This window comes from Pleurodeles waltl, chromosome 3_1 (assembly GCF_031143425.1).
Source record: "Pleurodeles waltl isolate 20211129_DDA chromosome 3_1, aPleWal1.hap1.20221129, whole genome shotgun sequence".
Lineage (NCBI taxonomy): Eukaryota > Metazoa > Chordata > Amphibia > Caudata > Salamandridae > Pleurodeles > Pleurodeles waltl.
In genome coordinates, this window is record NC_090440.1 from 873,215,145 (window position 1) to 873,231,485 (window position 16,341).

The window sequence follows — 16,341 nt, forward strand, 5'->3', positions numbered from 1 at the left end:
TGATGTAATATGGGAGGTAATTAGCAGGGCATGGTAGGGGGTGCAAGTTAAATAATTACTTGATTTATATATGCCGGTGTAATTATAGTTAGGGATGACTTTCCTTAGGAACACCGTTTTTTATTTTGTATTCTGTAATAACATTGGTGCTGTTCAATGAATCTGCATGAAAATCTCAAACAAAAATGTTAATTCACTTCAGCTCCTTTATTTAATGTTTTTTGCTGATCCATCATGCGGGGAGCCAAGAAAAAGTTGGTCCCAAAACATTGATTTACCATGTCAGTTCCCATTGGGAACTTTGCAATCCGATGCTGAAAAAACAGCTGGTTAGAATTGCACCAAATTTGTCAGAAAGGTAGAACTTCTTCTAGTACCGTATAGAAGATTACCCGGACGACAACTGGAAGTCCAAAAATACTTTAATCACCAATGCTTCCTCCCAGTACAACGCGTTTCAGCCGTAGCCTTGCTCACGTACTGATATATATACGCACACATACAGTCACCACTCTGTAGTTATTGTTAGGATTATGGTCCTGATCACGAACTTGCCGGATGGGATTACTCTTTCACAAATGTGGCAGATATCCTGTCCACCATATTACAAGTTCCATAGGATATAATGGAATTTGTAATACTACAGGCAAGATATCCGTCACGTTTGTGATGGAGTAATCTACTCCACCAAGATCGTAATCAGGCCTTAAGTTTCCATAGTAAAAGGCTTTGGCACAGTTTGACTACTGTTCGTAAAATCTTCCACAGAACTGCTCCTTTTTCCTTAGGTCCTTCCTGGAAATTTTTGAGGTGATCCATCAAGCAAGGGCTCAGAAAAGGGGAGGGGGTCCTAAACTGCAATTTCCCCATCCAATAGCCATAGGGATTTTTGGAAAGGGCTACAGCTGAGTGGAATTACACTGTTGGCTGTTGCTTATGCACCCTTCTGCTGTGCGTGGAGAGGAGGTGGCTATCTGCCGGCAACTCAACCCCATGGTCGGCCGAAGACCCTGTATGGTGGGAAGTTGGCTGCCCGTGGGGGTTGGATGTAGAGTCTGGCTGCAGACCAGGCCTGTGGCCAACCCCACAATGCGCATGGCCAAAGTCTGTGCGCGGTGGGTGTTTTTCTGTCCACAGGATATTGAACGAAAGCTAGATCTTGGCCAGGCCCGCAGCCTACCCTATGCTGTGCCTGGTCTAAAGCTGTGCGTAACGTGGGGTTGGCGTTATGTATTCCAATAAAATATTACTTTACATTTAAAACAATCCTCGAAATTCATTGAAAAAAAAACAAAGGTTTAAGTGATGTTATAGTTAGGTATTGTAATTATATCTTACCTCTTTTAGGAATTCATTAAACGAATGAACAGTTAAAGGAATGGTATAGTTAGGTAAAAATGTCATTTGAAACATGCCATTTTAAACTAACAAAACCACTGAAATTCACTAGTTATAGTTATGTCAATTAACTATAACTCATACTCTAAAGTAACTATAACTCACACCCCCACCATGCAGTGTTGTCATCAGTGATCTCATTTCAGATGTTGCTGTGGTGTTATCAATGATGCCATTGAACATGTAATGAGTGATGTAATATGGGAGGTAATTAGCAGGGCATGGTAGGGGGTGCAAGTTAAATAATTACTTGATTTATATATGCCGGTGTAATTATAGTTAGGGATGACTTTCCTTAGGAACACCGTTTTTTATTTTGTATTCTGTAATAACATTGGTGCTGTTCAATGAATCTGCATGAAAATCTCAAACAAAAATGTTAATTCACTTCAGCTCCTTTATTTAATGTTTTTTGCTGATCCATCATGCGGGGAGCCAAGAAAAAGTTGGTCCCAAAACATTGATTTACCATGTCAGTTCCCATTGGGAACTTTGCAATCCGATGCTGAAAAAACAGCTGGTTAGAATTGCACCAAATTTGTCAGAAAGGTAGAACTTTACTCTGAAAGCAAGTTTTTTTGTTAATTTATGTAAATCTGTTCTGTAGCCTTCAAGACATTTGCTTTTAAAGAGGTGCTTAGGTTGGTCATGAAGGAATTAATCTCCAGAAAACATTGATGATGGCTGGACCTCTACTGTAGCCTTGCGAGACTTATGTGATACTGAAAAAAACCTCAAATCTCATTGGCTAAGGAAGCATTTTCTCTTTATCTGCCAAAGTGGGACCTGGAACATTATGGTAGTACTTTGTGTTTTACTCAACAAGGGGCAGAAGCTAAAAAAAATGCTGTCTGTGGTTGGCGTACAAGTCTCAGGGACTCATTTACTGTCTTCCAAAAGAGTTTTGAAAAAAAGCCATAAGGGGGTACGGTATGGACACCTTCACCCCAATTAAATTGTGGGAGGTGGCCAAGAGGAGGGACCGCACCCTCCCCCAAAAGATTAAAGTTCTTAAAATTATGTCACACATACCACAGTACTCTCAGAGGACCCGGTGCAGCCCTCCTGTAAGGTACCACAGTACTCCAGCTGGAGCAGCCGCTGAAACTTAATTCCCACAGTATTGCTGTACTGTGCAAGCTTCACCAAGGAAGCTTTCACACTACCACGGTACCATGGGGTGAAGCTTGCAAGATGGGAACCACAGGAGTACCCCAAAAAGACTTTAAAAAATAAAAGGGAGATTAGGGAAGTTAGCAGCCATACCGCCCCCTTCAAGCTGTTCATGTCATACTAGTCCATTTAACAGATCCCCCATTTAGGTTACATAAACTAGGCATCCAGGAAAAAGTCCTCCGGACAGAGGAGAATACAACAGGACTTATAGCATTATCAGTAACTCCATGTTGGCCCCAGCTACCTAATCTTCACCACCCTCCTCTCGCACTCTGTGGGTGGCAGAATTTCTGTGTTCTGTGAAAGACATAACTGATAGATGGGTTTTGAACTTGGTGAAGTATGGATACACCCTCAAATGAGTACAAAAACCTTTGCAAATGTGTTGCAGGCAGGAATGGTGTCAATGATTCATGAAGGTACCCTGGAACCCATTCCCAATCCCAGGGAAGGAAAAGGTTCTATTCCATGTTTTTCTCTGTCAGGAAACATTTGTGAGAGTGGCATACTACTTTGGACTACTCACAACTCAACTACCTAAGGAAGCAGTCATTCAGAATGATATGGCTTTAGGAAATGTTAGAATTGTTGCATGAAGGTGACTTTATGGATTGTCTAGGCCTATAGAACTCCCATTTTAACACACCAATCCATCCCAGACATCTCAACTTTCTGAGATAGCTGAGTGCCATTATCAGTTCAAGGCTCTTTTCTTTGTTCTCGAGTCAGCACCACATTATCCACATAGTGCATGGCACAATTGGCAGTAGTCTTAACTTCGTCAAAGGAATCAAATCTTTCCATATTTATACGACTGAGAAGCAGACACATTGACAAAGGAATGTATGAAAATATTTTGCAGTCTGGGGCTGGCCATCAACCTGACCAAATCTCAACCTCAGCCACAACATGAGTCCATGTTTTAGTGGCTGTCCTCAACAGGGCTGGCAAAGCTTTCCCATTGAGGGAAGGAATTGCGCAACTTAAGCCCCTTGTGCAATAGTTTGAAAAGTTGGAAACATCTTCTTTATTACTGTTCAAGCCATTGCTGGGCATGATCTAATCGTGCATTTCACTGGAACCCTTCTGCAAGCTATGGATGCTACCTCTGCAAGAGAAGTTGAGTGCTAAGTGGCTCCAAGTGACTGGGTGCTTCAGTAATCCAACTGAAGTCACAATCAAGATCAAAGATGCCTCAGCTTGGTGGTTGCAGCGATGAAATCTCACCAAATGTTTACTCTTTCAACTGCAAATAGCTCACTTCCTCATGACATCAGACACCTAGCTGGAATGGTGGGCTGTCTACCGCCAGAAACTGAAAATAAGGGGCCATTGAATGATCCTGGAGCTCAGAACACTTAAAAAATAATTATACATGCAAACAATCTTTGGATCAGCTCTTAATATCCTTCTGCAGTAAGGGCCCCGCTCTAAAAACAAGGGATAGCAAGCTCGATTGGTTATTGGTTTCTGTAATCTGAAAGCTGGTTGTCCCTTGCATTCTAGAGTATCCGCTTACTCAACCAGAAGTATGCAGCTACAGCAGTGCTTTTTTTCAGCAGTCCAGTTATCACACGTATGCTGGGCAGCTGCATGTAGAAGTTGCTATGCCATCACAAGGCATTACTGTGTGGCTACTGGTTCACCGCAGGCCTCAGCTGTTAGCCAAGAGGTGAGACAGCATTTATTTCAATATGGTGAGCCACCCTCCTTAACTTAGGTTTCAAAAACTGTTCTTAGTATGATGTGCATTACATATATTTGATCTATGAAAGAGCTAGTGCTGGAGAAGTACAAAAAAAGAAATACTTTCTTATAACTAGGTTTATCCAGCCCTGGGATTTTTCATAGTTTCACATATGTTGTTACCCCCTTCCCATTTAAAGGTTCTGCTTATCATTATTCTTTTACTAGTGTATTAGAAGTCTGAAATCTTCTGGTTTGAGTGGAATTCAGTGCCCTTTTACCTCATTGGCTGGAGTTTGGGTTTCTTCTAATAAGGTGGTTGTGCCAGTGTAGCGACTTTGTATTGTTTTCAAAGAATTACTTTGATACGGCTAATGAAAGATCACTATAGTAATCATCGATAAAGGGGAATGATTCAATCATGTGAGTCTCAGAAAGATACCAACACTGTAGCGCTGCAGTTATACTTAAGTAATGGTATTATTTTGGTGTTTTTCATATAATGAAAAGAGCAATAAATGCTGGTTCAGTTTCTCAGCCTAGTGATTGCAGTTGTGCTCTTGTTTTTCACACAAATTTGTATTAAATTGTAGTAGATTGAAAATTAAGTCTATAAGTGAAATGTTGGCAAGATGGTCTATTAGAATGTGTGTTAATCCTACTCAACCACAAAAATTGTGTTCCTCTCTCATTCAGAAAGGGGCACGCCAGTACTTGTTTGAGGGTAATAACAAACAGGGTTTCGAAATTCAAGCTCAAATTGTGGATTTTACATTATAAATATGTTTAGTTGCTTATTTTCTTTGCATTAGGTAAGAAGTGCAAATTATGATGATGACCCATTTGTGCAAGAGTTCCAGTTTAAAATTCGAGACGAGATGGCTCACGTGACTGGGCGGGTTCTTCCAGCACCCATGTTGCAGTACGGTGGAAGGGTGTGTTTCCTCTTTCTAAGTATAAAGCAATTGTTTTTGTTGTATATTAGTTTCATTATTTGCTGTACTGTAGTAACTTAGCACAGTTCAAAAACATGCAGTCTGAAAGTTAGCCAGCAGATAAACCGGTGCCATATCCCAAACAGTAACCTCTTTTCTATTCCTTCAGAATCGGACAGTTGCGACCCCCAGCCATGGAGTGTGGGATATGCGAGGGAAGCAATTCCACACTGGAGTGGAGATCAAAATGTGGGCCATTGCTTGCTTTGCAACACAGAGGCAATGCAGAGAAGAAATCTTAAAGTAAGTGTCACCACTGCTGAAAATTTAAGCAGATCCCATTGTTTCTGGGTTCACAAGAATCATCATGCCACATTTGCCATCTTGCCGACTTTGGCATTCTTATTAAGTGAAAATAGGCACAGATAAAAAAGCTTGGAATATTTCCATTGCATGAGTTAATGGATATGTTTACATGCAAAGAAAATCCATGCTTTTCTCAATACGAGTCTTTTACAGAAATGATAGGATGTTTAATATACTTTTCTTATGAGGCTTTGGGAGGATAAGACCACAGGATCTCCCCAAGTAGATGTGTTGTGCATTGTTGGTCCAACATGGAAAAACTGTTAGAACATTTTTTTATTGAAAGAAATATAGCAGCAAAACATTTGTATCCTGGCTTATGTAGCTTACACTGAGAACTCTGAGTCACTGGCCTTTATTTTTAGATCTGTCTTTCCTCTATATCCGTATACTGGAAGGATTACTTTCCAGCTTCCTTGTTCTGAACTTGGAAAGGTATGTATTTATCTTGTCAGACAAAGCCATGAGCAGTAGTGAAATAAAAAATGAGATGTTTTGGATAATATGAAGCATAGATTTGTACTTTTACTGAACACAATGGATGAAAAGACATTGTGATACACTTTTTAAAGAGAAAGGCAAGTGTTAGGGCCACAAAGCACTAGGATCAAAATGTAATTGCCTAGTGGATTTAGAAGTACTAGTATGGTATCTAATATCTAGTACATGGATTGGGCCCACTATCCCATACGGATAATGTATTTTTTCAGGAGAGGAGTGTCTGAAGTACCAAAATCTCAAGATTAAAAAAGATTTTTAGAACATACGTGAGTAGTAGTGATACATTTACATTTACAGAAAAATTCCAATGAACATTATGAAGCACAAATATATTTATTAGTTTCAGTTACAACCTTAACAGAATCATGTATATTTGACCCCAGTTTAATTTTGTGTAGTTTCTTGAAAGTATATTGTTCAGCTTATTAATCATTTGCTCGGCCAACGTGTTCTAAATGGCGAATCAGCAAGGATGTGGTGTGGGCCCGTTGCAGGAAAGTTTTGAAAGCACAGATGATTCACAACAATCATCAATTACTAAGGCCTTTACTTGCATGTCCTTTAATGGGAGTGACTTAAATGCACCCATCAAAGGGTGGTGGTTCTTCAGACTATGAAAAGAGTCAGATATGATGCAAGAGACCCATTTGCAAGAGACTCATTTAATGTCTTGAGATACATGGAGACTTAGATCACACATGTTCTCTGCACAACCTTGCCTCAGCCAGAATAAAATCAGAGAGTAGTCATTGTATGCATGTTTTTGCTGTGTACTTCTTTCTCTTACAGAGTAGGTCAGTTGATCTTGTTTAACAGGTTATGAAGGAGCAAAGCCATATGTATACCAGCTACATAAACACAATCATGACTGGAGGGCTTTCTTGAACAGACTATGCAACAGACTGCCTAAACGATTGATCACTGTAACAAAATGGCTGCTTATTATGGGAGGAGTCTGGAACTTGACATTAAATGATCAAAGGGATAAAACAGGAAATGGGAAAGAAGGGTATAGTAGTCTTACAAGAGTCTGGACTTGTATTAATTTGGAACTTTCTACATCCACATGAGATAGACTACTCACACTATTCAGCAGTTCACGAATCCTATACCAGGATTTGCTTGATTCTAGTGAATCACACCTTACTTAGCGCTCTACAGGGATAAAATCATACGACCATCAAATTGTCAGATCATGCACTAGTTATTTTGCAAACTTCTTTATAGGGCTTTGGGTGAAGCTGGGCAACGCATAGCATCTAAATGACTACCATCAAAGATCTGGTCACCAAACAAATAATCCTTACCCAAATCAAAGAATCCCTGCTTTTTAATAATCGAGGAGAGTGTGATCTTGCAGTAATTTGGTGCTACTTAAAATCAGTACTGTGAGGAAATTGTGCAGAAGCAACTAGATAGTACAGATTAAGAGAGGAGGCTCACACTGCCATTGGAACTAGAAATGAATGCAACATAAGGCAACTTTATCGCAGAAAATGGGCCCAAGGTCTAGGCGATTAGAGGGGAGTTAAGATTGATGGAAATGAGTAGAACAAAATATGTAGTAGCAAAAATGACTCAAAAATATGAGCGAGGAAACAAAGAAGGGAGTTTACTGGCACCAAAACATAGGAGAAAGCAGACCCAAACTTTTATCACAGCTATAAAGCAAATTAATGACACCAAGTCAACTCAGGAAAAGGACTTCCAAAGTTACTATAAACATTTAAATGCCAGTGAAGATGTGATATCTGAAAAAGTGACCGACAAGTCAGGAGAGCAGTGTTAGAGAAATCCTATGTCCCCATCACTGTTAGAAAATGGTTGAAGCTAATAAAGCCTTCAACACTGGTGAAGCTTTGTACCCAGGCAACATTATTTTCTCCTTCTGTAGAACATGTTAGCCTGGGCTAGTGGGGACACAAACCTTGATATTCCACCGTTTCACCAAAGTGGCTTTGTAACGCCCTCAGTAGTTCAGGCTAGTGTATCTGTCTTGTTCTGAAATTTGGGACGGACCCACAAGAGTGTGGCTGTTACAAATCCGATATCGCTCTTGAACATAGACATCAACATATTTGCCAAGATTGGCTCTGTGTGTGGAGATGATAATTCCATCACCTGATCCTCCCTAACCAAATATTATTTATAACAAAACGACAGGTGAGGGAACAATAAGAAATAGATACTTCTCTTGATAGGAACAGTGTTCCCGGTTTCCTCGTGTTCGCAGTGTCTGTTGCTAGATGCTGAGAAAGCATTTGACCCGGTAAACTGAAGCTTTCTCAACAAATCAACAGTAAAAAATCCCCATATGTTCATAAAGAAAGGGACTAGGCAAGGCCCTAAGTCCCCACTGCTGTTTTGTGCTATCCCTTAAGCCCTTTGCCTAAAACATTTGCTAAGCAGCGGACATAGAGGAAGTGAAACTGGGGACAAATACATTTAAGATAGGGTGATTTGCAGGTTACATTTTTGTCTTCCTAAATAACCTAGTAAGATATTTTCATGCTCAGATGAGGGAGCTCCAGAAAGTAAGTACTGTTTTTGGCTTTTGAATCAATATTCACAAATTAAGGTTCTGAATGTGCACATGCCAAAGTAGGACATGTACTAGCTAATGGCTCATTCATAATTCTCCTCCTTAATGTGAGGCTTGGGGATGTTGACTTCCGACAGCAGTCCCAGAGCAACACACAGCTTCACCCACTAAAAACGAAATACTGGGTGATCTTAGAAAGTGGCGCAATCAAACGTTCACATAGTTTGGGATCATAGCTACCATCAAAATGGTAGTCTACCTAAGTTGTTCCTCTTTTGGTTATTGAGACGAGCTTTTGTAGTTAAAATTCAGCAGATGTGTGGAAGCTTTATTGAATGACAGTAAGGAAAATAGAGAACTCAAGCCAAAATTGTTTGTTTTTTTTGTCCTAGAAGGGGAGGGCTGGGCATCCCAATAGTTTTATATTACAAGGGACTCAGCTAAGGTATATGCTAGAATGGGCAAGAGCTGAGACAGAATGTCAATGATGCTTTATGGACCACACATTAGACAACTGTGGGAGGCCCCCTTGCTTTCTCCTAACAATATGCCTATAGATATGTTATGATTTCCAAAGAAATGCCCTACGGCGTGGGTTTAGGACCAAGTGGCAACCAAGTTACGGTTAACAAGCTTTTCTTTGTGGTACCCACAATCCTGGGAACCAAGCATTTATTCCAGGGTCTGACAGAAGGACCTTCAGCAGATGGCAACAGGTGAGATGCACAAAAATTGGTGATATGTTTGTGAAGGGCTGTGGAAAGAAGAGAGGTACTGTTATGTACTGGTGAGATATTGGGTTGTGGTTCCAGTAGTTGAAGCAGCAGCTTTCACTTCCTTCGAAAAACCATTGCATAGTGAGTGTCTGATCTAGTTCTTATTCACACCCATCTTTAAATCGCCCTGTAAACGTCTTTTGCCTCTCTTACAGCAGTGTGTATATTTTATGAGATTAGGTGGGAATGTCAAAAATATAAAAACTCCTGCAAGAGGAGCAAAATACTTACACAGGTTGACTTCAAGCTGGTAAAAAATAGAACTAGATTTTAGAAGATAAGTAGGGAGTGATTATGAAGTTGCAGAGAAGCATCACTAATGCCCAGGTGAGGGAAGCAATAAGTAAGATCCAACTTAGATTGCTCTTGTTTTCTACATACCATCAATACAAATAAGTAAGGGAAATGCTGGGCAAGATGTGTCAAGTGGGAAATAGTCACTCACATTTTATGGAGTTTTAGGAATGTATGTTTGCAAAACTTTGGGCAACGATTTTGGACTTTTTTGGCTACAAACTATAGGGTCTTATGTGTCAGAGGCATTAAGAGCAGTATAAAATTGTGCAGTTCCAAGCAGACCCTTATTTCACAATTTCCTACATAATCCTTGCCTTGGGAGAAGAACTTGGTGACCTATGCACTCATTTTCTTCCCTATTCGGATTTGGTGGGGTATTATCAAGGGGATGAGATGGAGAAGGTTATGCACCATTGAATGTTGATGTTCGATAAAATCCATAACTTTTTAAAAACCGTATAAAACACATTCAACTGTATTTGATCTTTCATTAATTCATTAGCTTGCAATATTTCCCGTTGTTGCTCTGGGAATCATCAGCAGTCAATGTTTATATAGTAGTATGTATATACATTAAATTACGATTCAAAAAGCCCTTATGCTAATTGTGGTCAGTTAATCTCCTTTTGTGACCTGGACTCATGGCGAATGAGGAGAGACTCCGAGTACAACTTCCCTCATATGCTCCATCTTCTTAGCTTAGCTCATATTTAATCTTTGCCTTTTTTCTGCATATTCTTTCTTGCACTTCAGCTTCACTATCACAGAAGGATGGTGGTTTTGACCCTTCTTTGTCTGTCAAAGCCCGAATCAGGAGGACTTTTCCCCAGAACTTAGCACAAACGTCTACCAAGAAAGCTCTGTTCAAATCCTGCAAGAAAAAGATTTATATACATGACCCGCTGTCGGGGGGGATTCTGGGGACGAGGACAGTCAGGAAGAAAATAGCGAAGATATTCCATGGATAGAAGAAGACCGTTCGTCCAAAACGCCACATGAACCTGTTTCTGGTTTACAGGCTGACGATCAGTATCCATGAGGACGAGGTCAGGCACATCTGGTTGGGACATCTGGAAGTGCTTCAGCCTCTGCTTCCCCTGACTGTATACGGGAGGGACCCACCACCAAAGTAGCAGGATGGGATCCCTTTAGGAGGGAGACTGAGGCAGCAGCAAGTGTGGCATCTACAAGGAAGATGCATGGAGATCGCGAAGTCGAGTGGAGAGAAGTAGAGCTGTGCAGACAACATCGCAGACAAGATCCATCCATAAGGGAAGGAACTGACGAGCGGTGGTTAAGAGACTTCAGAGACCGATGTGAGGGCTGAAGTCAATGAGGATGGAGGCGTCAGGTCGGAGAAGGAACCTCCCGCTGGGATTCCAAAGCCAGGAGGCGACCAGCAGGATACTCCGCCCCTCCACGCTCCAGGATGAGTGTGGCTTAGCCAGGTACAGGCTCATTTATGTTCACAGGCTGGGAGGAGGGAGGAATCCGGGTCACGCTCAGGCTGGGGACTACGCTAGGGATTCTGATAGTCCCGAAGAGCATGCCATAGTGGTAGCTGTAGTGGGAGCTGTTGAATTATCTCACCGAATTCTTTACTTTGTCACTTGGTGTTTCTGCTACAAATACTTATGGTAGAGCGGGGCATAGATAACGCCCTGTGAATAAACCACATTCTGAGTCCCTCTGTTTTGTTCCCACCCTTTACACTCCCAATTCCCGGTGATGGTGGCACAGACATAATAGGTGAAAAGAGCACCTTTGAACTATGCCCATAAATAAACTAAAAAAAACACTATCTCATATGAAAGTACATAGGGCATAAAACACTTACGTCTGGGTCTTTTCATTGTAATGAGGGGCCACCAGTTAAGCCGGACCTCTGAATGCCTAAAGAAAATGGAAGAGACAATTAAGAAGGAGACTTGAGCAACCTTATCAAGACCTCATTGTCAATATACATTAAAGCCTTATGAACTTAAAGCCTCGTTGCCACTTATTATCCTGCGTACACTGACATATGGTGGAGACTGTAGGCATATGTCCATTGATAGATAATAGATGTAGCTATTCAACAGCTTATACATGGACAAAAGAAACTAGAAGGGTCTCTCGAACAACAAATGTCCTCAGCCAAGGCAGATCGTGAAGTATTTCGAGAAGCATGCAGGGCACAACATGAAAGCCTTCATAAAGTGTCAGAAGATTAATATCAATTTACCTCTAGTTTGGCAGGAGGTAGAACATCTATGAATGTTTCTAATGTGTCACTAAAGAAGTTTGTTACGGGGGAGGACCCTAATGCATTCCTCCTGAATTTTGAGGGAGTAGCCAAGGCTTGTTGGTGGCGTAAGGAAAAGTGGCCTTTCTTTCTTGCACCCGTCTTGACCAGAGAGGCCCAGGCAGCCTGTCAGATCGCAAATGGCAAGGGGAATACGCCCTATGATGAAATTAAAGTTATTATACTGGACCATCTAGGGATTGATGAGGAAACAGAGTATGACTCGGAAAGGAGATGGGGAGACAAGCTAAAAACCCACTTTTTTTTTTAACTGAAGGTGGCTGCAGACAAGTGATTGAGACCACAGGAAAGTAGTAAAGAGGAAATAATGAACCGCATATATATGAAACAATAACTGGAAGCCCTACCCCTATCCACCCAGCAGTAGTTTAGGCAACTCTCTAATATCACGATGGAACAAGCAGTTGAAATGGCTGCAATTTTCACCCGAGCACACCAAAGGGGGGCTAATGGTGGGGGATAGGGAAGAGGAAGAAAGTATTCCCCTAGGCAAAGCTTATCCACACTCTCACTCAGTCACATACTCAACACAAATCTTACACTACAAAAGAAACCTTTTATACAGTACCACAACAATATAAGGCTCACAACTCTGTTACAAAAATATATGCAAAACCATTCATTTAGTAGTTAATAATCAGAATTAGTATCACTAAACATAGTACATCATAAACCTTATTTTCAACCCAACCTATTTAAAAAAAGAAAACAAATATCCACAACAGAGTTAGCAACTCCCCCACCCCCTTTTTTGTTTAATAAAACCAACCTAGCCAGGAGACAAACACAACAAAATATATGTTTTTGTCACTGATGGGTCTAATTGTTAAGCACGTTATTAGAAGAAACCTTTTTCTATCTACAACAACATGCTACAAAACAGATTCAGTGCCATTTTTATGTCGACCTTTTTCGGTGGTATACGATGAGACGCCACCTTCTCCAGTACACAACAGAATAATTCTCCCAGTCACAGTCAAAGTTTTTCCAGGACTTGTTCAATCCTGTTCCAACCCTGGGGTATTCTACTTTAAGTCAGTTTATTCAATCATTAATCATACCCCCCATTCATATGTGAACTTTCTCGCATATCCTTTTGTTCCCGCAAGCATTCAGTTTGAATCAACAGCCTTCAAAGAAGCACTTTTTCTTCTCTATTGATAACTACTTACAGGTTCAATTTAGCTGGTGGTTGTTGCGTGTGACGCTTATCCAATAACTCCTACGAACATCCACGTCTATTAAAAAACCTTGCTTTCTGTGAACAGCGTTGATATAATGAAAACAGCTGACTCTGTGGTGCACCTTGTATACCAATACTGCTGGTGCTGATCGGTCAGGCAAAGAGAAGAGACACTGTGCCGCTTCCAGTAGAGGGGTCTTGAAGAATGAGAGAAAACCCAACAAAGCCCCATACGAGAACACTTAAGGACCGTATACTGAAGCCGGAGGTTCAAACTATCCCAGTCACCAGTCCCCAGTGCTTACAGTGTGGGAAACGGGGACAAATATCCCGCTTTTGTGTAAAAAAAAAAAATCACGGGAAAAACATCTCGGGGTGAACTACCTGCCTCGCTCCATCCTGTATACTCAGGAAATGGGCACCTGTTTCTACGCAAGTGGATGGGTCAACAATAAAAGGGTCGCAGCATTACTTGATTCAGTGTGCAGACAGTTGGTAACACAGCAGGATTTAGTCAGACCCTCTCAAGTACTCCCCAAAAGGGTTGTTGAGATTAGATGTGTACACAGGGATGTTAAGCCCTATCCCATGGCCTGTCTTCAAGTAAAAATAAAGCTAGGACAGGTCTTAGATGCCACTTTAGGGGTGTTACACAGTCTCCCAGAGAAAATCATACTTGTATGGACAATCTGGAGTTTCTAGACATGTCTATGGCCTTCCTGACAAACAGCGATGTCCTTAAGAGTCCCCCCACCAAAAACCAAGCACACAAGGTGCACTAGTAACTCCTGTATCCTAAGAGATGCACAGGAAGGTCTTCACCTCTCTTATCCAAGTTTCATAATTAATAAAGGGCTGTTGTTTAGGGTAAGTAAGGAGGGAGACAACCCCCAGTTGTTGATCCCTTCTGAATTTCGGGACCAAATCCTATTTTTTGCTCATTCCCATTTATTGGGGGGGAACAAACAGGTGCTTTAAAAAACAGTCCGCCCAACCTATGCCACTTTTATTGGCCTGGCAATATGGCAGCCATAAAATATACTGCCAAAGAGAAAGGTTTACCAGAAAAACAATCCCTATCTGCCACCTGCTGTATCCTTGTAACCTTTCACCATCATTGAGAAACCATTCAAACGCATAGGCATGGATCTCATTGGCCCATTACCCAGAGCCAATATGTATTAGTCATAGTGGACCTTATGACCTGTTATCCTGTCGCCATCCCATTGAGGTCCCCTACTACCAAGAATACAGCTCCAATTCTAATTGAGATATTTTCGAGAGTTGGGTTTCCCAGTGAGATCCTTACAGATCAGGGGACCCCATTTGTGTCCCAACTGATGAACGAAGTCTCTGAACAGCTAAATATTAGTCACATTCGGAACTTGGTTTACCATCCCAAATGGACGGTCTTGTATATTCTAGTAGTCCCGAAGAGCATGCCGTAGTGGGAGCTGTGGCGGGAACTGAATTCTTTACTTTGTCACTTGGTGTTTCTGTTATGAATACTTACGGGAGATCAGGGCATAGGTAGCACCCTGTGAACACACCACATTCGGAGCCCCTCTATTTTGTTCCCAGCCTTTACACTCCCAATTCCTGGTGATGGTGGCACAAAGACGTCATTGTTGAAAAGAGCACCTTTGGGCTACCCCCATAAATAAACCAAAGAAAACACTATCTCGTATGAAAGTATACGGAGTACGTGCCCCTCGGTCATTTTAAGTCAGTTAAGCCGGACCTCCGATTATCTACAGGAAAAGGAAGAGACAATTAAGAGGAAAACTGAAGCAACCTTAACAAGACCTTATTGTCATTATATATTAAAGCCTTATGAACTTAATCAATGCCTAGTTGCCATTTATTATCCCGCATATACTGACACACGCACATAAAGTATATCTAATGCTTAGACTGGAATCATCACTCCAGTAAATTTGACATTCACCTCACATTTTCTGCCAAAACTTTAAAATACAGGAACAGGAGACTAGCCCTAGCTTTGTTATATGAGAAATAGATATCTTTGGGGGATTGTTGTTATTAGCCATAAGTACTCAATTCTCCAAACCATGCAGAGGGACTGAAGATCCCCCTTTAAAAAACAAAACGCTAATAAAATGAGTAGTTACATGCTTTCATTTAAAAAAAAGCCAGGGTTTCTAATAAAAAGAAATTATATACAATAACATATGAAAGCCTATATTGTCCAAATTTATAAACAGAAGTAAAGTTGCTAGAATAACGTAGTAATTAGGAAACTCTTACACAAACCTTTCCCAAAGGGAGGGTTAAAGAAAATGAGTCTGAATCCTGAAAGGCTTGGAACTGTATTGCTCCTTTATGGAATAACATACCACCAGTATTCCATCATGCCCTGTAGGTTTCTACTGAGCAGATGAGCTCTTGCAGACGACGACATGCAACATATGAAGTCCAAGCTAGGGATCACTAAAGCTTATGGAACCTGCAAAAGCATAAGTAGAGACCTTCAGCTGACACTACCAACAACAGAAGGTTCAAACCTTTCTTGGTGGCCATAGCAGTACAACAGCAATCTTACCATCAGATATCCTTTCAACCCCATTATTCAACTAAAGGAAATGTGAATAATAAACCTAGCTGCAGCATTGATGCCAAGTAGTGAATCCATGTTTTTCACTCTTCTGTTTACCTCTTCTGTAGAGGGAAGCATCTGCAACTAGCAAGACGAGTGGAGAAAAATAACATCAGACACTTTGGTACTAAATATTGTGCGGAATGGCTATTCTCTGACGTTTGATCAGCACCTCCATCCATGTGTCCCCAAGTAGACACCTCAATACCTTCTTAATTTGCTTTTTGTAGATGTCTGCACTCTCTTAATCAAAGAAGCAGTGGAACTGGTCCCTCTCCCCCAGAAAGGAAACAGTGTTTACTTATTTTACTTTCTAGTTTGAAAAAAGGACTGAAAATGGAAAACTGCCCTTGACAGGGCAGCACACAAATTCATAAATGGGAGAAGTTTCAAATGTTTGCACTTCACTAGATTTATTTCCAGGCCCATCAAGGTACTGGATGTGTGCCATAGATATACAAGATGCTTATTTTCACATCCTTATCATTCAAAAGCAACATGGGAAAAGTACCCTGAACTTTTTGAGATTCGTGGTAGGTAAAGTCCTACCTTTCAGCCT

At 41.0% G+C, this 16,341-nt stretch overlaps 1 protein-coding gene across 1 annotated transcript in view; it reads left to right on the forward strand.

Moving 5' to 3' along the window:
* Window positions 1-16,341, forward strand: part of LOC138284720 (protein argonaute-3) — a 916,780-nt gene that overhangs the window by 532,986 nt on the left and 367,453 nt on the right. Inside the window, exons 10-11 of the mRNA XM_069223834.1 lie at window positions 5,073-5,195; window positions 5,365-5,498. Of these exons, the coding sequence (XP_069079935.1) occupies window positions 5,073-5,195; window positions 5,365-5,498 (257 nt within the window). The remainder of the gene's footprint in view (window positions 1-5,072; window positions 5,196-5,364; window positions 5,499-16,341) is intronic.